The sequence below is a fragment of the Pteropus medius genome, unplaced genomic scaffold (genome assembly GCF_902729225.1).
Source record: "Pteropus medius unplaced genomic scaffold, Ma_sr-lr_union100, whole genome shotgun sequence".
Classification (NCBI taxonomy): domain Eukaryota; kingdom Metazoa; phylum Chordata; class Mammalia; order Chiroptera; family Pteropodidae; genus Pteropus; species Pteropus medius.
Genome location: NW_024351073.1, coordinates 5,289,139 through 5,310,473, shown reverse-complemented (window position 1 = coordinate 5,310,473; position 21,335 = coordinate 5,289,139). Strand labels below are relative to the sequence as shown.

The 21,335-nt window shown below is 42.1% G+C and overlaps 1 protein-coding gene and 1 pseudogene across 2 annotated transcripts in view; both read right to left on the bottom strand.

The window, feature by feature from the left end:
- Positions 1-795: 795 nt before the first annotated feature.
- AGXT2 (alanine--glyoxylate aminotransferase 2) overlaps positions 796-21,335 on the bottom strand; it is a 36,951-nt gene continuing 16,411 nt past the window's right edge. For both annotated transcript variants that reach the window (XM_039842690.1, XM_039842691.1), the window contains exons 6-14: positions 19,779-19,872; positions 19,051-19,144; positions 15,066-15,166; positions 14,400-14,492; positions 10,851-10,983; positions 9,119-9,210; positions 7,411-7,560; positions 4,594-4,692; positions 796-933 (exon numbers count right to left, since the gene is read on the bottom strand). In XM_039842690.1, coding sequence (XP_039698624.1) covers positions 826-933; positions 4,594-4,692; positions 7,411-7,560; positions 9,119-9,210; positions 10,851-10,983; positions 14,400-14,492; positions 15,066-15,166; positions 19,051-19,144; positions 19,779-19,872 — 964 coding nt within the window. In that variant the 3' untranslated portion in view covers positions 796-825. The remainder of the gene's footprint in view (positions 934-4,593; positions 4,693-7,410; positions 7,561-9,118; positions 9,211-10,850; positions 10,984-14,399; positions 14,493-15,065; positions 15,167-19,050; positions 19,145-19,778; positions 19,873-21,335) is intronic.
- LOC120586404 (uncharacterized) lies at positions 10,324-10,442 on the bottom strand (annotated as a pseudogene).

Sequence of the window (21,335 nt, the reverse complement as noted above, 5' to 3'; positions counted from 1 at the left end):
AGTAATACTGATTATTTATTTATTTAATAATAGAAAGGTTACTATCCAAACATTTAAGTGAAACAAGTCAAATGAAGGAAAAATATTAAGTCAGTTCTAAGACAGGTGGTATACAATATGGAAAAAAACACGAATGTGCATCCTAATGACTAAAGTTTGGGAAATTCTCTCATCAGAGACTATTGCAGTAGGAGTAATGAGGGTTTAATCCAGGATGGGATGATGACACTGGAAATGGAGGAGAAGTCTCTGATGGATATTTGAAAGGAGTTAAAGGATTTAGGTATTTTCTGTGTCATTTCTCAGGATCTTAATGGCTGCAATAATAGAAAACTTAAATCAAAAAGGCTTGTGAAATACAGTGAATTTATTGTCTCACATATCAAGCAGCCCCAACATGAGGCTGACGTGGCTGGAGCAGTCCTGTTGTGACGTGTGCAAGGAGAAAACATCTCTTCCAGAGAGGAAGTGTGAAGGCCGCAGAAACCTTCCTCTGAAGCCACCTGCACCAAAAGGTTTTCCTGCAGGATTCGTTGCCTCATAATAGGTCACATATCATGCATAAGCCAATCATTGCAAAGGGGAGTCAACTGACCGTAATCAACCTAGACTAGTTAGGATTTTTCTCTGTGCCGATGATAGCGATCCCTTCCTGAAGGATGGGTTTCTCAACATAACAGGAGCTCTGTTTACAAATATGGCTGGTAGGGAGTCAACTTTTACAACTTGCACCAGTGGTTCTGAAATTCCTCAAATTAGCCGTTGGACATAAGTGGGAAGTTTTTGAGGCTTGTGGGTTTTTTATTTTTTTTATTTTTTTTTATTTTATTTAGCTTTTCTCTCCATGTGTTGGATTAACGCAGAACGAAATACTTCCACTGCAAAATCAGCGTCTGGTTTAGTGACGCACATGGAGGGCGCAATGCGGAATGTCTGAGGAGACAAAGGAAAATAGGGTGACAATTGTCATAGAATAAAATATGACTAGGGAGACTCCAAAACCTTGCTTTTATGACATTTTTATATGTCCCCCACGAATTGGTCTCCTTTCTCTCTACTCATGCTGTACCCAGGCCATTTACCCACCAGCCTCCTGAAAATCCTGGTACCATCTGGCTCTGCTGCTTTTCCTTTCGGTCATCTGCTCACCGCTTGGTCCTTCCCGTCTTCACTGAGGTCCTACGTACCTATCTACACTGCATTTGTGACGTCGCCGAGGGCGGCCTCCGTGTCTGTGTGTACGACACAACAAACTAGCATCTCAGTTTCCTGCTTGCCACAAATCCCTTAACCTTCATCTGCACCCCTCAGCATCCATTTGCCCCCAAGGCCAGCGCCATGAGCCTACTCTTCACTAGGAATAATTCGATTTCTGATTCCCGTTACATCTGCCCTTCTCACGAAAACTTCAGTCTCCTCGTCCCTCCGCTATCTATCGCCCCACTCAGATCTTTTTTTTTTCTACCCAGCTCCGAGCACATGGTTGATTGAACTACTCTCTCACCTGCCCCCTCACTTGGCTTGCATTTCCACCCTTCTGCTTCTGCACCCACGCTCAGTGTCCCAGCCCTCACCGACGCGCCAACATAGGTAGCTGAGGAGTTTGAAAGAAAATCACACTGCTGTGCAGACTGACACCACTAGGCATGAAGGGTCTCTAACGTCTGCTGATCCCCTAAATTTTTCTTGTTCTCTGTCAGGTTCCTTCCCCGTTCTCAACCTTTATCGTTCTTCTCAATTTCCTCACTCATCTCCCACGCCTCTCACTCTATTTCATAGATGATCTCGCCTCATGCTTCTCAGAGCTGTCAGGCGAGAGCTTTCCATAAACTTGTTTGCTCCCACATCCGTTCTTGCATCCTGGCCCAAAGGTTCAGAGAACAAGGTGTCCCTACTGTTCAACTCCAAGTTTTCCACCTGCGCCCGTCACTCTCGCTCCGGGAAACATCCCCGTGTTCTCTTGCATCTTCAGCATCTCCTCAGGCTTCAGCTCTCGGAACCCAAATCCAAACCACAGGAAATAAGAATCTGGTGCCTCTCCCTGGTTCCTTCTAGCTACCATGCAAATCCCATGCTCTCCTTTCGTCCAAACTTACTAAAAAGACTGGTTGATGTTTATCGGCCATCATTTTTTTCACTCTACCCTTCCTCTGTTCACATCTTAACCCGCCGCAGTCTAGTTTCTGCCCTGATCCACCTCTGACACCACTATAGCTAGAGTTGCCAGTGACCTCCTAAGTGCAGAATCCATTGGCATGTTTCCACCTGTCCTTCCTGGCCTTCTCGGCTGCACTGGGCCCTTCGGTCCCTTCTTCTTCCTGAACCTCCCCTCTCTCGCATCCACAATCCCACGCTCTCCTAGCTCTTCTCATACCTCTCCGTCCTTTGATTTGTCACCCCCTTGGCCTTTTTTCTTCCACCTGCCCTTTAAATGCGGGCGTACGGGTTTCCAGCCTCATCTCACTGCTCTTTTCATCTAGACATACTTCCCAGGAGATGTCCTCATGTCACCACTTATCTGCCGATGACTCCCATATCATGATCTTCACCTCGGTCCCTTCCTTTGAGCTGTCAGCTTGTTTATAGAAACATGTCCATAAAACCCTTAATTGGAGCCAAAGCCAAACTCATCCTCGCCCTCCTTAAACCAAATCAGAGGCGAGGGACTTGTCCTTTGTTCTCCCTCATTCTTAACATCCAAGTTCTGTGCATTTATTTCACTTCTGGAATTGTTCTCAGAATGTCTCCTCTATCATGACCACTACTGCTCACGTTCACACAGCATCATCAGCCCCCACCTAGACTACCAGCCTCCGGTCTTGTCTCCTCAGGTTTATCCTCCTCAGAGGACAGACTCAGAAATCAGACTGAGTTTGGGTCCTAGTTCTGCCACTTAGAAGCTGTGTGACTTGGACAATGTACTTAACCTCTGTGTCTCTTTTTCTTCATTTGTAAAATAAGCATAATAATAGTACTAATCTCATAGTCTTGTTGAGAACATCAAATGAGTCAATACATGTGAAGCGTTTAGAACAAAGCCTGACAAGCAGTGAGGCTTATTATTCCCACTCACTACCTCAAGCAAAGTACTCCAAGCTCACCAGTGTGTGTGTAGCTCTTTGCACCTTGCAATGGTTCTCCTTGTTCATTGAATGTTTATTTCATTGTTTAAGGCTCAGCTTAGCCAGATCTTATTTATCATTGCAGCCTTTGTATCCAGCATAGCAACTACCGCTTAGCGCTTAAGTGTCTGCCAAATTACTAAGGAACAAGTAAGCAAGTAAACGATTAATGTTTTATGTCTATAAATTGCACATTCTGGGATTTTTAATCATGACTTTGACTTGAACAGAAAGATATTTGTGACCAGAATGAGAAAAAAACTCACCGAGCATGTCCCAGCAAAAGTACTCATTTCGGTTTTGTGTGGGTACGGTTCGGTTTGGGTTGGGAGAGCTTTCGGACTATTTGTTTACAGGTGGAGGAGAAGCTGAGGAAACGTTGCAGATTGGAGAGAACACAGTGGTATTTGCCTGAGGAACGAAGGTGGAGGGAGTGTCCAGGGTCAAGAGTGCAGGGTGGAAGATCTACATCTGAACGGGAGTGACACCTCGTTCTTTGAAACTTCAGGAAAGAAGTAAGACATGGATATGGGAAACACACGAGTTGATATAAAGATCGTGCCTAATAGCTTCCATTTTCTCTGAGAACTACGAGGCAAGGGTGTGCACTGAAATAGAGAGATACAGGAATGGAGGAGGGAAGAATGACTAACATTTAAAATGGGAATGAAAGATAACAAAGGACAAGAACAAATTAGAGGAAGAGCAGAAGTTACCCTAAGTCTTCAATCCGGGCTACGGAGCCAGTCCTTGGTGAGGACCGTCCTGCTGTGCAAGGGATCAGGGGGCAGATTGCTTTACTACTGGCTGCAGTAGCCCATGCCCACAGGGCAGGCCGACACCAGAGTCCTGACTGTGGAGCCTTACGGCATTCCTGGCAAGGGAGCACAGAGAGCTTGGTCTCTCTGCATCTCCCAGCCTGAGGGTGAAGGGCTCTGGGAGTGGCCGATTTCTTTCGAATTCTGCATTAGGGACCCAGCCAGGGTAGTCTCTCATCTCTCCTACAGGCCTGCCAATGCCGTTAGGTTGCTCCCAGCCACAGCTGCAATCAGTTGTTGCAGGTTCAGTGTTTGCAAAGTCAGAGCCCAGGGCTCAGATTAGGAACAGTAGGATTGCTCTTACAGGGGTCAGAATTAGCTCATACATGAGACAAACTATTTACTGCATGACTGTTATGACTCTATGATGACCTATACTGCAAATCCTCTGGTTTCTGTACATCTCCTTTATGCCTTGTTAAATTCTCTGTGTTTAGTCCCCACAGGACTGCAGTTAACTAAACCATTTGAACACAGCGCCCCCTTGTGTCCCGAAGACTTCATTGCCACTTTCTTTTGACAATGTCAGAGCACTATGCCTAGAGGAAGTGGGGCTGGGTCCAACAGCATAGCCATGAAGAAAAGTGACCAGCGCTGGGACATCAGAGAGATGCCTTCGTAAAGTGATCGGTAAGGACCAACCTTTCTCTTACCTGAGAAAAAATGCCGCCTCTGCCAATTAGAAGCCCCATGTTTTTGCAGTCCTCATGGATTTGACTGACTTCTTCCCTGGGAAGAGGCTGGCAGCTCATCTGTAAATACATTTAAAAAATATTCCCTATTTGACATTTGAATGATTAAATACATTATTTCCAAGAGAAGAAAAAAGTGACTCAAGCAATCAATGCTCTTTTCTCCTTTTTAATCTCTCTCTCTCTCTGTAATTGAATAAAGCTGTTAATTGTTGGACTGGATTTTTTTGGCGGGATACTATTAGATATTAATAATATTTATTATTAATAATATTAAATATATGTTTTTATTCCAATTCATCTCAAATTCCCAAAGACATGATGAAGTTGAAAGCGGAGAGCCAGTGAATCTTGGCTTTGCTAAGGCTACTCTGGGAGCTTAGTTCTTTAATAGCTGCATTTGGAGCCTGTTTTATTTATGCAGAAATTCTCCTCAATTCTTCACTTTGTTTTTTCCATGTAGAGAGCTTATTTCAAGGTCCAGGAGATGGCTCGGAAGTTGCACAATGGCATCACCAGCTACGCTTTCCCTGAGCCACAGCACAGCCTGGGCAGCTGAGGTGGGCCCATTTGTCCTCATCTTCTCTGCATGTGGATTTGCTCTCTCTCCAAGACTGAATCCTCCAGGGTTAGGAGTGTTAAGTGTTTCGGGAACCAAGAGGCTGTTTCAGGTCACTAGGCATCTGAAGTTTGTCTTTACCCGTGGGTCCCGACATGCCAGCACCCCTGTGGTGACATTAGGCTGGGCACTTGCTCCCTTTCTGTGTTTTCTGACACTGTGAGTACAAGTGCCTCTCTCTAATTTAGTCTGACTATGTGTCTACATTACCTGGAAGCCTTTTCAAACTAAGATGTTTGGTCCCCTCACTAGGCTTATCGTATTAGAATATTTGCATCAGGGCATAGGCATCTGTATCTGTAAAACGCTCCTCAGGTGACCGGGCTGAGAACTACTGCTTCTATCTCAAGCTCTGAGTGCTGTCACCGCCACTGGTCTCTTTTCTGTAGCATAGCTGTGTGAGCATCCGCACCGGGTCTGACTCTCTGGTTTCAGATGCACAAGGCACGATCTTGACGCATGGGCCAGCAGCCCCTGCCTTATAAGGTAGAGGAGGGCTCTCTCCAGAGCTCCCAGCTTCATTATTCTCCCCATCTCCCCAGGACTTCCTACCCTCCTCCTCGGCTTTAGTATCCATTCCCCTCCCGCCCACCAACTCCTGACCCAATTGTTTATCCAAATCTTCCATTCCTGGCCAAATGTTGGTATCTGGGCACAGGATAAGACTGGACATCCCAGAGATGTTTGCATTTTTGTCTGTCTTAAGGCTTTAAGATAAGGAAAATAATATTCAAGCTTTCAGACCTCTAGATAATGAAGGACCTGGGATGGGGGAAAGGACTAGGATCTTCTCATTGATCCTGAAATGTCATCATGCACCGTTTGGGAAGATTTCGATGTTGCGCCAGAACAAATCAAGTTCTGATGAACATCTTTGTTCATCTGTCTCAGAGCACGCAGAAATTGGCTTTAGAATAGTGAGAAAGGGGAGAACTCCTCCCGGCTCATCACACTTTCCTCTGTGGAGTCTGGACTTTGAGTAGTCTATGATGTTTGCGAGAGCTCCTGATGCTGAGGACGGGGATGGATTCTTCTGAGCCTTTAAACAACCCTCGACTAGGCCACAAGCTGGAGATAAGTACGTTATGGCTTGTGAGCCAGAAGGTCTAGTCTTATATTCCTTTTAGTTTCCTGTTGTCTTCCCTTAGCTTTAAAATCTCATTCAAACATTCCAGCTTTGTACTGTGCGGTATTAATGCAAGAGTCTTATATCCATAGTCCGGTTAAAATATTAGAAGAATTGAGGATCAATTCTCCTAAACTAGGATGGTGTGGTCAGATAAAAGAGCAAGAAGTCCCTTAAGGGAAAGCTGTATCCCCGTGGACAAGAGTTAGGGCGAAGGGGTCAGTCTGACTATTCCTCTCTGTGCCAAAATTCTCTTGCTGTTTTTTCTCCTCAGAGAATCTAGGCTTTGCTTTTATGGACGATAGGAACAATTTCCTATTATGTGGAGGTAGGGGTCACAGGAGAAACAAAGGGAAGAATTTGGGAGATCTGGCAAAGAAAGAATTAACAGGACTTGACGTTAGAAATAAGAGGAGAGAAGGGGTCATAGATTATTAGCATTGAGGGTGGGCAATTGGGAGAAGAGTGGAAGGTGAGAAACTGTGAACTTGGGAGGAATAACTGGTTTGGGAGAAGATGCTAAGTTCAATTGCTGTCATGTTGAGTTTGAGGTCACAGTGGGGAACATCATCAGAAAGTCTCATTTCTCCCTGGTTACTTGGGAGATTGAAATTCATTCTCAATCAATCAATCAATCAATCAATCAAACAAAAACAAAACCCTATAGATCCTTCATATCCTCACCTTGAACCATCACCACAACCTTTTTCTGGTCCTTCTCTTTTATTTCTACTAGCTGTATGGGCCACCTTCCCCTCCCTAAATAATTTCCTCTCTTGCCCATATTTGTAATTCTAAACATTCAGTCATCACTGATGCTCCTTGCCTAGTCTGGCAGAATAACACCAGTTCCCTTTCCCAAAGGCCCTCCCCCCCTCTAGAACTCCTGACGACCTTCTAGCATTTTATTCATACTCAACGCTCTTGCTGTCCTGCGTGCTCTCTCCCTGAGAATGAATGATTGTGCGATGCTTCCTACTTTACTTCTTGCTGCTCCAAAAAGCCACAGAGAGAGCAGCAGATCAGAACCTACCTTATCCTTCACCATTTCAATTCCAATCATGAGGCCTTTGCCTCGGACATCCCCGATAATTTCAAATTCATCCCGCAGCTCAGCAAACTTCAGCAACATATAGATGCCAACCTCGTGACTGTTTTCCTGTAGGTTTTCTTCTTTAATCACCTGTTGAGAGAAAGCTCCAAATGACCTTGCATTAAAAAAACAAAGTTCTAAAATTGACTGAGAAACATGGAGAGGTAAATGTATATGACTCCGTTTACAGAAACCTGACCAGATGAATGGGATCCAGAGTTTCCTATGGCCATACCATGTACTACAAAAAGATTTGCCGTAAGGAGAAAAAAGGTCTTGGTAGAGGTGGTACTTCCCCCATACTGTCCTCATCTTCAGGGGTGGGTAAGAATTTAGGAAAGACTAGGAGACGTAACCCAGTGCAGTCTGTAACACAGATTTTTTAATCCTGAGGTTTATTACTGCCAGGCTTTGCTGAGAACTAGGATATAGTGGTGAATAAGACAAGTGCTCTGAGGAAAGGAATGTCACAGATGCTTGCCCTGCTGGATAGGAGCTTGCTGGCCTTTGTCCATCAGCTCCTAGACATTCAAGCTGTCATCGCCCACGCGCCTTACTGCAGGGCCCTGGTCTCCTGAGCTGAGCTGAGCCTTGTGTGTGCCCAGAGTCAGGGTACCTGATCATAGAAAAAGATTGTCACCTACTTGGGCTCACAGTGGAGACCTGGGATTCTTGACAAGATACGTGTGAGATGCTACATTTATATTTAGCTGATAATAACTGCATGACTCCAGGCACACCTTGACTTTTTTAAGACCTATCTGTTCACCTCAATCTTCTCTACCTTATAAATTGGTTGAGGTGACACAGCACTTAAAAAAAAAAAAAGTTGGCAGTGTCTAATAAAATAAATGACACATTCCTACTCATATTTCCTCATTTCTTGATTTAATCATATTTGAAGATACTTTTTAGTTAGCAAGGGCAGCTTTTACTTACTTTTTTTTTAATTTTAAGTTTTTGAATAGGTGAACCATGTGCCTTGTTCAAAAATCAGAAAGTTTAAAAGTGTACACAGTAGAATGATCTTTGCTGATCCCTGCCCACAGCCGCCAAGTCTCTCTCCCCACAAATAACCGCTATGATTAGTTTCTTGAACATTCTTCCAGAAATACATTATACTTATTTAAGCAAATGTTATTATTGGCATTTAAAAGATCTTTTTCTATAGATGAGACCTCAGGCAAAATCAATGGAGTAGGGCTGAAAAATAGCTGAATTACCTAGTTGTAATGACATAGCACTCAGGTTTTTTTAGTTTTTGAATTTATGACAGTACAAAAAAAAAGAAGGAAGAATATATAAGACAGGGCCAAAATTAAACTGAAGTCAAGGATAGCAGTTGGTAACTACCCAGAAAAGACCAGTCAAATAACAAAGACATTTTAGTGCTACCAGCTAGCTAAGGGAATTCTTACATTTCTCATGCCTGTGAGGTTTACTATATATTTCTTATTCAATACTTCGAGCACCAAATCTAGATCTTAAAAAAAAAAGCAAGTGTCAGAATAACGATTGGAAGTCTAACTTAAATTTATAAACTAATTGTTAACTCTCCACTTTAATAATGTCATGTGATGGAGTTCTAACAATGTGTGTACGGCTTTGAAGTAGTTGTTTTGTCAAACGAGCGGCCGCTGGAATGTACCTCAAGCACGGCTGATCCGATGGCGCAGGCCATGGGGTTCCCTCCGAAAGTGTTGAAGTGACACAAGCTTTTAGCCAAAGACTTGGCAATCTCTAGGGGGAGAAAAGAAAGGTGGGTAATGAGTAACCTGTTCTTATCTATAATCTTCCATCACAATATTTGGATTATATTTACTTTCATGTTCTAAATGACATCATATCCAATTCAATTCTTCATTCACAGATAATGGAATTTATGGATAGAATTTTGCCCTCCCCCCAATTCACATGTGGAAACCCCAATCCACAATGCATCTGGAGATATTTGGAGATAGGGTCATTAGGGAAGTCATTAAAGGTTAACTGAGGTCATCAGGGTGGGTCCCAATCCAATAAGACTGGTGTCCTCATAAGAAGAGACACCAGAGCTCTCTTCCTGAGGAGAAGGACAAATGAGGACACAGCAAGAAGGTGGCCATCTGCTGGAGAGAGCTCACAAAAAACATTCTTCTGGCACCCTGATCATGGACTCGCAGCCTTTAGAACTGCGAGAAAATAAATGTCTGTTGTTGAAGCCACAACCTGTGGTATCCTGTTATGGTAGTCTTAGCTGACTAATACAGTGGATAAGGAAAAAAAAACAGATTATTTATTCAATGAGATGTTTGATAACAAAACCTTTAATGTATTGTGTGAACTGAAAAATACCTTGAGGCTTAATGTATAGCAATTTACAGGGAGATCTTCATGAGCGAAAACTTTTTTTCCTGTCTTCTACTATTGGGAGTAAGAAGGAAATATTTTTAAAAATCACATCATAGATTTAGTAACATAATTTCTGGATTGTTACAGGATGAGTATATATTTTACCTTCTACACTCGTATTTTTGTAGCTTTAGTCATTCAATAAAAATACTAAAATATCACAAAGCACTTAAATATCCTTTAGTGCCTCAGAAGTGTGGGAAAACCAAATGAAATAATTTTAAGATTTCCAACAATAACTGGTTCATAATAATTATTTTCTGCGAAACCTCTCCAAAGTGAAAAATTCAGTTAATTCTAATGTTCATTTCATAGAATGTCTTGATTAAGTGAGATTGTACTGTATTTTGCTGTTTTGTGGATGAGACATCAAAAGAGAAAACTATCACTCCAGACCTTGAGTCTATAGCTTCTTTTTTTTTCTTTTTTTTTTTTTTTTTTTTTTTTTTTTTTTTTTTTTTACAGCTATAGCACCTGGTCTTCCTAGGTGGTCTCCCATCCAAGTACTAACCAGGCCCGACCCTACTTAGCTTCCGAGATCAGACGAGATCTGGCACATTCCAGGTGGTATGAGTGTAGACAAATCTATAGCTTCTTGGTGTGGCAAGACCAAGTAAGATTCATATCTTTCCAGAATATGAATCCCTTGGACATTTCCGGGTTGCTTTCAAGTTGGTTAACAAGGATGTCTGGTGATTGTTTTGTTTTGGAGGGGCACATTTTCCTATATCTTGTTAGTGTGGTTGAACCCTGCATTTCATTGTGGGAACAGGAGACTCATCTTTCCCAACAGCAATAGCAAAAGGGCTGCCTTGCATCCTTCTGTGCCACCGTCTGGCAGACAGGCTGTTTCCCTTTCTCATGCTTGGGAAATGCATGTGTAGTTCCCAACACGGTCTCCAACCCACACAGATTCCAACACGTGTGTTTTCTACCATCACTGGCGCAGGAGGCCCAGAAGCAAACACAAACTGCCCCGTAGGTCCTACCTGGAGTTGTCACAACTGCTGCCATGGGAAAGCCATTCGCAATCCCTTTAGCCATGGTGACGATGTCCGGCAGGACACCGTGGGTTTGGAAGCCCCAGAAGTGAGAGCCCAACCTTCCAAACCCTGTCTGCACCTGACGGAAGCAAATTCAAAATTATTGGAAACCTTTAAGAAATGCTGGTTTTCTGCCTCAGTGATCTCTTCACTTTCATCTTCCTCCTTCTCAATATCATCATTGCCCGTCACTGTCATCGCTATCTTTGTACTATTATGGACAAAGCACTTCATCTGTGCTTGAGCTTTTAGGCACCAAAAGCCGTTTACTAGCTTTGTGTGATTCATGTTTCTTAAGTCTTCTAAACCTATGTTAACTCTGTTGTAAGTATAAATACTAATAGCAGTATATCACAGGGCTGCCATGAGGGTCATGTACATGGTGCTTGTGAAAAGGATCATTATTGTTAGCAATCCTGAATAAGGACCTCCTGTGTGCAAGGCAGCAAGAGAGAAGAGTGGAGAAGCAGCATCTGCCCAGGCTGCCTGAGGCGGAAGTTACAGTAAGTGGACTGGGGCTGGGGTACCTGCCACCTGCGTGCATAGGCTGGTCACCCTCTCCCCTGTGGTCTCCTTTTTCTCCCTGAGATTTACATCATGAGGAGGACCCTGCTGAGGCAGGTAACTCAGGATTGAACTAAGTTGACCTCAGGTGTTTTGTGCATGCTCTTCCCTCTTTCTAGAAGACTCTCTGCCTCCCTGCTTCTTCATCTCACTAACTCCTCTGGTCCTTCAAAGCACAGCTTTATCATCATCCACTCTAGGAAGATTTCCCATGGTCCCAACTCAAGGCACCTGGGCATGCTGCCGTCAGAACCTTTCACCTTGGACTGTTATCACCAGTGCACGTGTCTGATGACAGGGGCCATATCTTATTCGCCTCTCTACTTATACAGCACCTTGCAGAGCGCCTGACTAAAGTAGAACCTTAATGTTTGTAGAATGAACAAAGGAGTGGCAGAAATGCCTAACTGAATAAAGCCACACAAACATTTCCATGCAAATTTCTGCCAGAGCCTCTCTGGTGAATGTTCGTTTATCTTTTTCTGGCTCTTAGCCTCTTGGCCTGACTGTCTGTCTCTGTCTCTCTACACACACACATTGCAGGCCGGGCACTTGGAGCTGATTCTGAAATACACTCGAGAGAGCAAGCCTCCTTCTCAGGCTTCCTTCTCATCTTTCCTGCTCTCTCCGGGCGGCTACTGCAAAGGCAGAAAGCAAGGGTTGGAAGTAGGTGATAGTGAACAATGAGAAAGAGCTTAGACCAGGGAGTCAGACAGACATGGCCTGGAGTCCTGGGGTTTCCTCCTTCCTAGCCGTGGGCCTCTGGACAAGCTGAATTTGCCCAAATGAGATAATGTCGGCAAAGCTCATGGGAAATCCACTCATTTTGTCTTCCTGTCTTCATTTTTTTACTCCATCTATCTAAGCAGCGTAAATAAATGGTGAAAAATCAGAATGCTTATATAAAGCATAAAATTATGTAGGACAATAAGCCATGTTTAGTCACCTAGGAAGTATCAGTTTCAGAGAAACTTTCGGACTCATTCTAAGGTTCATAAACTGGAATGTCTTCGGGGATGAGGAGCACATGTTAGTGAGAGAGACGGGCTGGGTCCACGACAGGGGGCGGGGGTGGAGGCTGTGAGTGTGTGTGCCCTGCCCCACGGCAGTTAATCTCAAACCTAAACCTAGAGCACGCCAGACCAGAAAGACTGGCTGTCCAGCTGGCCCCAGAGGCAGCCAGTTTTCTATTTTTGGTTTCAAATTCCTCATTTTAAAGAATAGAACCAAGCTGAACTAATTAAGATGACTTGTGTAAGATCACTTGGTGGCAGCACCGGCCCCACACTCATGTTTTCAATCCCCTGCTCCCTCTTTTCCTGCCATCCTCTGCCTTTCTACACTACTGTTCTATCATGGAGAGGCAGCTTTGCCCAGTGGTTAGCGCAGTCTTGAAGTCCGGGTTTGAGTTCTTTCTCTGTTCCTACTAACTGCAGGTAATTTTACCACCCTGGACTTAAATTCATTTACCTATAAAATGGGAATAATAGCAGTGGTACATACTTTATAGAATTGTTATGAGAATTAACTGAGTTAATGCATGCAAAGCATTGCGAACAGTGCCTGACACATAGCAAGCGCTGAGAACGTTCCAGCTATTCTTAGCCTTCCCAAATCATTAGGGACATTCTTCTTAAGGTCATCTTTGTTAGACAGTTTCCAGTTACATTCTTAAAAAAGACAGAAACACGTATCTCAGAAAATTCTGAAATTCATATTTGAATTCAGCCTACCTTCCCTCTAATTAGTCCAACTGTGGCAGCTTCAATTTGTGCTGATTCCGAAGGTTAAGGTTTATTTTTTTCACTGAGGTAGTTAATTGTAAACCGACTCAGTGTTTGTGTTCCCTAAACTTGTACCAGCAGGTGGAGAAAGGGAGGAGGGGCATGGAGGAGGAGCTGGCTTAGGCTTCCATGCATAGTATGCTGGGGGTCACCCAACAACCCCGGTGATAACAGAGACCTGGCTGCACAAGTAGAAACTGCAAAAGAATTTGGTAGGTGGGGTCGGGGGAGCCCAATGTCTGCTATGGGAATGTTTAGTTCAGGAAAACTATTCAGGCAAAGATGGCAGGACTGAAACGTGTATGAAAAATACTCACAAGTACTTCATCTGCTCTTGGTGGTTCTAACCATCGTTGGAATCATGATGAATGAGCTGGGAGCACTTCTGGGGGCCTGGCGGCCATCCTCTGGCCTTTGGATCCCCATTGCTATTCTTGGTAGGCAATTGATTGCTTTCCTTGCTACAGTTTGATATGAGGTATGATAAGTAAACTGATCACTTTTAAAAGCACACAGGCTAGACCTCACAGAGCCAGTGAATTTCATTCCTTTTGAAGTCATCGCCTTGGAGGTACTGTAGGCCGTCTTAACTCAAGTTATTTTAGAATATTTTTGGAACTGGTTTTTGAATATCAGTAGCGGTGGTACTCTTCTAACTTAGAAGATGGATGCTTTGTTCCTTTTTAAATATCATTTCCAAACAAGTTTTATTATTAAGATAAGATGAATGCTGCCAGGCTGGTTAATACTATTTTGACAAAAATAACTTGGTGAAAACCTGGTTACGAGATTACATTTCCCGCCTGGTTTTTAAGCTATCCCTGATGTATCCCCAAATAAGAATTTAAATAGTAGTTTGAGTGATGGTGGCATCACCTATACCACCTGTGCCTGTTAGCAACTTATCTGATAGACTCTAATTTGCATGTTTAAGTTCTGCTGTGTATACTTGTTAAACAGACCTACTAATCCCCTAACAAACCAATCAGCCAACTAGCAAAAGCTTCATTAACTTATACCCATATCTTGGGTATTTTCCACACTAGGTGTTTTCTGCCTGGAATACTGAGGAGCAGTTAAAGAGTTTTCTCCCTGTGCCTTTCTTGGCCCAGCACCACTACGTCGCACCTGATCCACGGCCACTCACTTCGTCCGCAACGCACACGCCTCCCCGCTCTCGCACCAGCTTGAAGGCTTCCTTCAGAAACCCCTTTGGATACTGAACAACTCCATTCACTCCCTGCAAAAGACCAAACCAAGAAGACTTATAATAATAGCATAGCCCTATAAAAGTATATATATAAAAAAAGAAGATAGATTATCATCAATGTCATTAGCAATACCAGAAATTTTTAAAAGTCTCTAGAACTGTTTCAACTATGGGTGCTAAAGGGGGCTGTTCCTCTAATGCCATGCCTTCTGAGAAAAGGCTGCAAATGTATTCTTTTCTGAGATTAAAAAAAAAAAAAAGTAGATTAAGGGGATTTAGCAAGATTACAGAAAGATCCCCCTGACAGCGTGGGCGTTAGGGAGCTAAAAATTGCTGGAGCTTCCTTTTCTTTAGAATTTTAGGAATTCAATAGTTTTGTCTATCTATCTGTTCAGTCTGGGAGTACAGGAGGTGGATTTTTTCATAGGTCAATTGAAAATTGGGGGCACTTTGTTTTCAAGGGGACCAAGAGAATAAATTGAATTTGGAGAGAGACACAGCAAATGGTTCATTAAATAATTTGAAAATTCTCTAGAATGCATGAATTAAAACTCTGTTAATTTAAAGCTCAGTTCAATTAATGTCTAAGGCTAATATACGCACTTGGATCGGCTCTACGAAAAATCCAGCAATTGATTTGGCCACTGAAGTGTTCAGAGTATCTTTGAACTGTTCAATATACCGGTCTTTAGCTTGGCAGCAGTCTGCAAACAAACACACAAACATACAAAGAAAACTCAACATTTGAAGATGTGAGAATGGCATCCAGAAGAATGGAGAAAGACAAACAAATAAACAAACGAGTAAGCTGACCAGAGTCCCTCAGACTACCATAAACCAGGATATGAGGGCATAGATTTCTGAAGGAGGGAACATTCTGTCTGAACGACTCATACTTTGGTTCAAGCAGTGAGACTAGGATAGTCATAAAGGCATAAACAAACCACTTTTGTCATTTTCTTCTGGGGAAGAAGTGCCCCAAAGTATCATTGAGTCTGATATAGAAGCTGTTTCACCTAAGGATACACATCCTCTCAACTGGATAGATTTAGTTCAAATATAATTGAGGTATGGATTTAATCTATTGGAAAATAACTCTGTTTATCTTTTATTGCTACTTAAGCTGATATAAAATTTAAAGCTATGAAGTATCTCCGTCTTTAGAGTTAACAAATATGTTTATAGAACAACTAAAATTCAGTCTGAATTTTAGGACTGTATCAGAGCCAGATGACCTTCATCTACCTACTATAGCCAGGGAGAGGAAGATTTCTCCTCTGGAATACCAAAGGTCCCAGAGTGACTGCGTCTCTAGATGACTGAACCTTCAGAACTTTTATCCATACTTGTAATTTGGATCTAAAGAGCACTACAGAATCTTTGAACTTAAACCCTTATTCATGGACAGCACAAGGGATTAAGAGGGAGATTGGATGTGATGGGAACCCCCAGCCTTAGTGACAGTAAAGGGAGTCTGAGAAGTGAGTCACAACTCACTATTTTAATGTTTGTTTAGAGCATGGCAGTAGCCCTATCTCCTGAAGGCGAGAGATAAGGAATAGAAAGCTTCAGTCATCACCGTCAAGACTGAAGCATAAATATATTTTATTCTTCAGCTCTTTGTTAAAAAAATAAGAAAAACACTACCTGGCCCCAAACATATTTTTAGGTTACAAGTGATGTTTAGGAAAACTTGCTTGATGGAGGCACCTGATATCTTTGGTTAGTTAGAGCTGGGGGTTAGAGTGTGAAGAAGGAAGTAATGAACAAGGTATCGAACCCAGAAAGCCCATTTTTAGCATCAGTTACATTGTTTGATGGGCAAGGATATAGTAGACAAATCCGTGCCTCTAAAGATTGAAATTTCCTGTTTTTATTAAGAAAGAGAAGACAGCCTACGATGACCCTAAAGGATGGATTTGATATATATTCAAATGATATAATTTGGAAAGTTAGCAAGCCCATTTGTAACTAGAGAAATCAAAGGATGGAGCAAAATCAACCCCAATGATTCAAATTTGGACAAAACCAAATCAAGAGAAGGTTTTGCTCGAACTGTGTTAGACCTGTCATGATTTTTTCTCCCACTGCCCACAAGTTCAACGATAAGAAGGGTCACCCATTGTTATCAGCGGTCATCCACTGTTATCAGCTTTTTACTTCATTTCGTATTTACTTCATTGGCTCACTGTTGTAACTCTAGGTCAGGCTGCCTCTGGAGAGAGACTTGGTGCAGTGGTGTCACCATGACAACATCAAGGAGGTGGAGAGTAGATGCTCTGCTGAGTACTATCCAAGCAACAGATGGAGATGGAAGAGTTTTTATTTTAGTTGGTGGTATAGAAAGAGTTAAGCAGAATGAGGAGCCAAGAATGAAAGAAAGAAAGAAAAAAAAAACATTAAGAAAAAGGAAACCTGCCTTGCAAAAGGTGAAGAAGAATGTCATCATGAATAACAGATTGGGGACATTGTGGAGGCAGCGGGAGTCGAGAGGTGAATTTCATCACAAATTACACCTGACATTGAGGGCCTGGAACGAACACCCAGAAAGAGAAATTCCTGAGGAAGGGGTGAAGGAAGATAATGAAATCTACCCCATAAACATCTATATTAGGCTCACAAAATGGACCGCACTGCTTATGCCTATGCAGGGAGTGATGACATAATTCTGAGGTGAAAAAACGACCAAGATTGGCACCTTAATAAACCCTGAGAGGAACCAAGAACTGGAACCTTCTATACTCAAAGTGCTTTACATGTTGGAATGCCTTTGTAAACATATATAAACACACTGTTTTACAACAAAGACCAAAACACTTCTTAGATCCTACAAGCTTTAGAGGAGGATAAAGTCCTTTTTCGTATTTCAATTCTATTTAAAGATGCGATATCAGTCTTATCTCTTGAAGATATGAGTTAAAAAACAAAAAAAATTCTGACTTCAGATATGCCCGGCAACAGTTCAGAGAAGTAGAAATGAATGTCTGCCACTATCATTCAGCCTCCAGATGCCACTAGAGAGATGACCGTGGTGTCCTGGTATTTTCCAGTTGGCCTAAGGCAGAGGAGAGTGCCTCAAAGAGAGAGGAGGCAGAGAGGATGGAGAGGGAAGGGGACACGGAGTAGAGAGGGAAGAAAAAGACCATGGCTTGAGTGCTTTTGCCTACTAGGCTCTGTGCTGGTCGTTTTGCAGTCAGATTGAGGTCTATGAGGTGCACCCAACTGATTTAATTCTCGATGCCATATAAATAAGGTATACAGAGACGGCTGTATTTGGTGCTGCTCTTGCCTGCCTTTCTCTACAAAAAGCCCTCCTGATCTCACGAAGCCCTGGGATAAGGGTTCAGGGAGGCAGGTATTGCTATTTCCATTTCACAAATAAGAAAACTGAAACAAAAGATGGAGCTTTTGTTCACGGCTGAACCGTGGTAGGGTTGGGAGTGGAGCCTGGTCTCCTGGCTGCATGTGTCTCCTGGATCCAGCAGAACGGGAGTTATTTTGAGCCTGGGTTCATTCTGCTGGCATGTCAGTGTGAAGTAGGGTGGTCATAGGTTGGGAGTGCTAGCTTTGGAGGCAGAAGACTTGGGGTCAAATCCTAGCTCTCCTGCCTCCTAGGTGTGGACTTTAGTTTCCTCATCTTTAAAATGGAAAGTTTGAATGACAGCTTTAAACTTCCTAATGGTTTTAAGTTCTGTGACCATGACGTCTTGTTCCAATGTTCATTCTTTCATCCTCCTACCACCATTTGCATTATTCCATCTAGCTATTAAGATGATTGTGACTTCTTTTCTTTTCAAAGCTGATTTTTAAGTCTTCCATTCTCATTCTTCCTCTCAACCCAGTGATGCTTACTATTCCATTCCAGAACAGCTTTCGGCTGGAGCATCTAGTTCTTTTCTTCAGCACTACTTAGGAGCAGCCACTCAGAAGGTTCTAAACTGTGGTGACAAACATGAGGCGAGACTTGGTGATTAGCAAAGAACAGATGCTGTTTCCATGCCTCCTCTCTCTCATGTTAGGGATAGGTAAAGAATACAAATAAAAATGCGATGGATTCACAGAAGCTTTCTTTGTGAGAATGTCTTTAAAACTTTTGCAAGAGATGTCAGCAGCCTTCAGGAACGGCCTAATGTTTTAGCAGATGCTCTCATTTTGGCTGGCATTCTGAGTTCCGGGGGGAGCTTCCTGATTGGAGTTTGGAGATTTCTAGAGGTATTCCTTTCTCTCTCCCTTTCTTCCATTGGGAATTGGTAAAAAAAATTCCACCGATCTTGATTTCTTTTAAGATTGATAGCAGAGTTATTGCTAATAGAGCTAATCGAACTTCTTTAATTAAATACTGGGAGACAGTCTGTTTTAGCTTAGCTCTAAGAGCACGAGATGCTTTTCTTAACAGCCAGATAGCACAGTGGTAGTAGGCATGAGAAACGTCGACTCATGAAGGGTTGCTTTCTAGGTTTGTTTCCTTTGACTTTTCTCTTCCCCGCTTTTTCAAATCTGTTCCCTCAGGATTAGTTCTGCCTTTCTCCAGGTTCCTTCTTAGCCTCCTGACCTCCCACCATGCACCTCCCTCCCTGCCCCATGGGACCTGGTGCACAAGTGCATTTCCTAATTGTTTGCACTGGTGAATCTCGACAGTGGCTTCCTCCCCAAAGGCCACGGAAAACGTCTGGGCACATTGTCTGCAAATGACAAAAGAAGAAGTTTGGCAAAATGTGAACACAAGATAGCCAATTTGGGGAAACATATGGTATGAAGATTTCCTAATTTGATATCGAGATTCCTCCTTTACTCTTCCCTCTACTTAAGATGAAAACCTAATATTCTGCTTTGAAAAGATCATTTTTTCTTAGAAATAGTTATGTGGGCACTCTACAAAGGAAATTGATTTCAATGTCAGCCTGGAAACAACTTGCTCAAGGGCTTGGTGGGTAAGAGCATCTGAAAGAATAAGAATAATTAGGTGTCTGATTCTGATGCTGAAAAGCTGGATACAGCAAATGAGAACAGAAGGTGAGTATGAGGAAGACTCTATAGAAATTTTATGAATTCAAGGCTCTGAGAACTATTCTCAATGCATTTATTTGCAGTTTACTTGATCTTATTTAAAAGCAAAACAATTTTTAAAATCCTATTATTATTACTCAGACTCTGAAGATTTTCTAAGAAACGTTCTTCCCAAATGGTCTTTAATACAATTAAGTTAAATTGAGCCTCTGATTAATGATAAGCTTTATATTAGTTTCTAATCCTAATGCCTGGAAAATATGATCAATTATTCCATATACCCAGCAGCCTTTAAATTTCAAAACTCACTGATTGGCAGCCTGTCCCACTGGGGAGTGTCATCTTGAAGAGCCCTACGTTTGACAAGCTTAGTGTGTAAGGACTGCTTCCATGGTAGCCTCCTCTGCAGAGAAAAAAAAAAACAGTGGGAAAATGGAGTTAAGTTCATTGCTCTTGCTCTTTCACCACTGGCCTGTGGAACACAGGTTAGAACAACAATGACAAAAATCCGTGAAGGCCATGGAGATAAAATGGAGCGACATTAACGTGCAACTCCAGTGGTTTCTAAGAAATCTGTCAGGTGAATTTACTTAATTTATCTTTCCATCTTGTGTCATAGCTTTGAAATTGTGAAAGGAATTTTGAAGCCCACTAGCCAAGAACTCTGACCTTAGCATCTGCCCTACCCTGTTGCTCTAAAGTAGTGAGATTCACCTTTTAGCAACATGCAAGAAATTGTATGTTCAATGAATATTTGTCTTGAGAAGCCAGATATTTGTTCCTGAGATGCAGCTGTTGCTCAGCACTTTAGGTGTTTACTGAGCGCCTTGTGAGTCACTTTATTCGGCACATAAACAACACAGGTTTTGTTTCTTTTTAAACCTGAAATGGTCGCATTTAGTACAAATCATTCTGAGTCTTGGTTTCCAATGAGTTTGAGCATTTTCCCAAATCAAAATCACCCTAACTGCATTGCTGGCATAGTGGTGAGCATAGTTGCCTTTCAAAATCACCCAAACTGCAAATTTAAGACTATGTATTAAGACTATGCAATAGAATCGTCATATATCTTGAAAGAGAAGACACGAACATGTGTTAAACTCTAGTAGCACAATGAGTGCTTTAAATACATCAATACTTATCTGGACATGCATATTCTGGAATGTTTATTTAGGTAAAACATCAATCACAATTTTTTTTTTTTTTTAGTGAGAACTTTTATTTAAACATTTCACACATAGATAAAAAAGCCATTTTTGTACATCAAATATAAGAATAAATTATTGTATGGCTTTATTGATTTTTTTTCTTTCAGCCACAATAAAATGTTAGAACGGGCATTATATAAAAGAGTATTTAAAACAGCACCCTGTGGTAGCTCTTATGCGCAGATCCCATGCTCAGATATGCTGGTGTGCAGTTTGGGTGTTTTTTGTTGAGTTTTAGATGTTTTATTGTTGCTTCAAGGGCAGAGATCCAGGGACGTCTCTCACTCCACCATGTTTCTGATGCCACTCCCCCAATCACAATTCTTTATTGCCATAAATCTTTCATAGCAAATCTTTGCTCATGCCTGTAGTTATTACACGTGCATTTTATACGGAATGCATAGTATTGGATGTGCTGTGGTAATTAGATCTCGTGGAAATCAAATCTTCTTTTCAATCTAGCCAGAATTAGAACTACAGGAAAGGCGAAAGAATGGGACTATTTCTTGATTTCATCAACTTATATTATAACTTATTCCTGCCTTTTACATAAACCTTATTATAAGAGTGTAAAAATGTGCTCTATAAAATTACTCAAGGGAGGAAACCATAAGCAAAATTCTTAGTTTTTAATTATTTTTAATATTCATAATTTAGC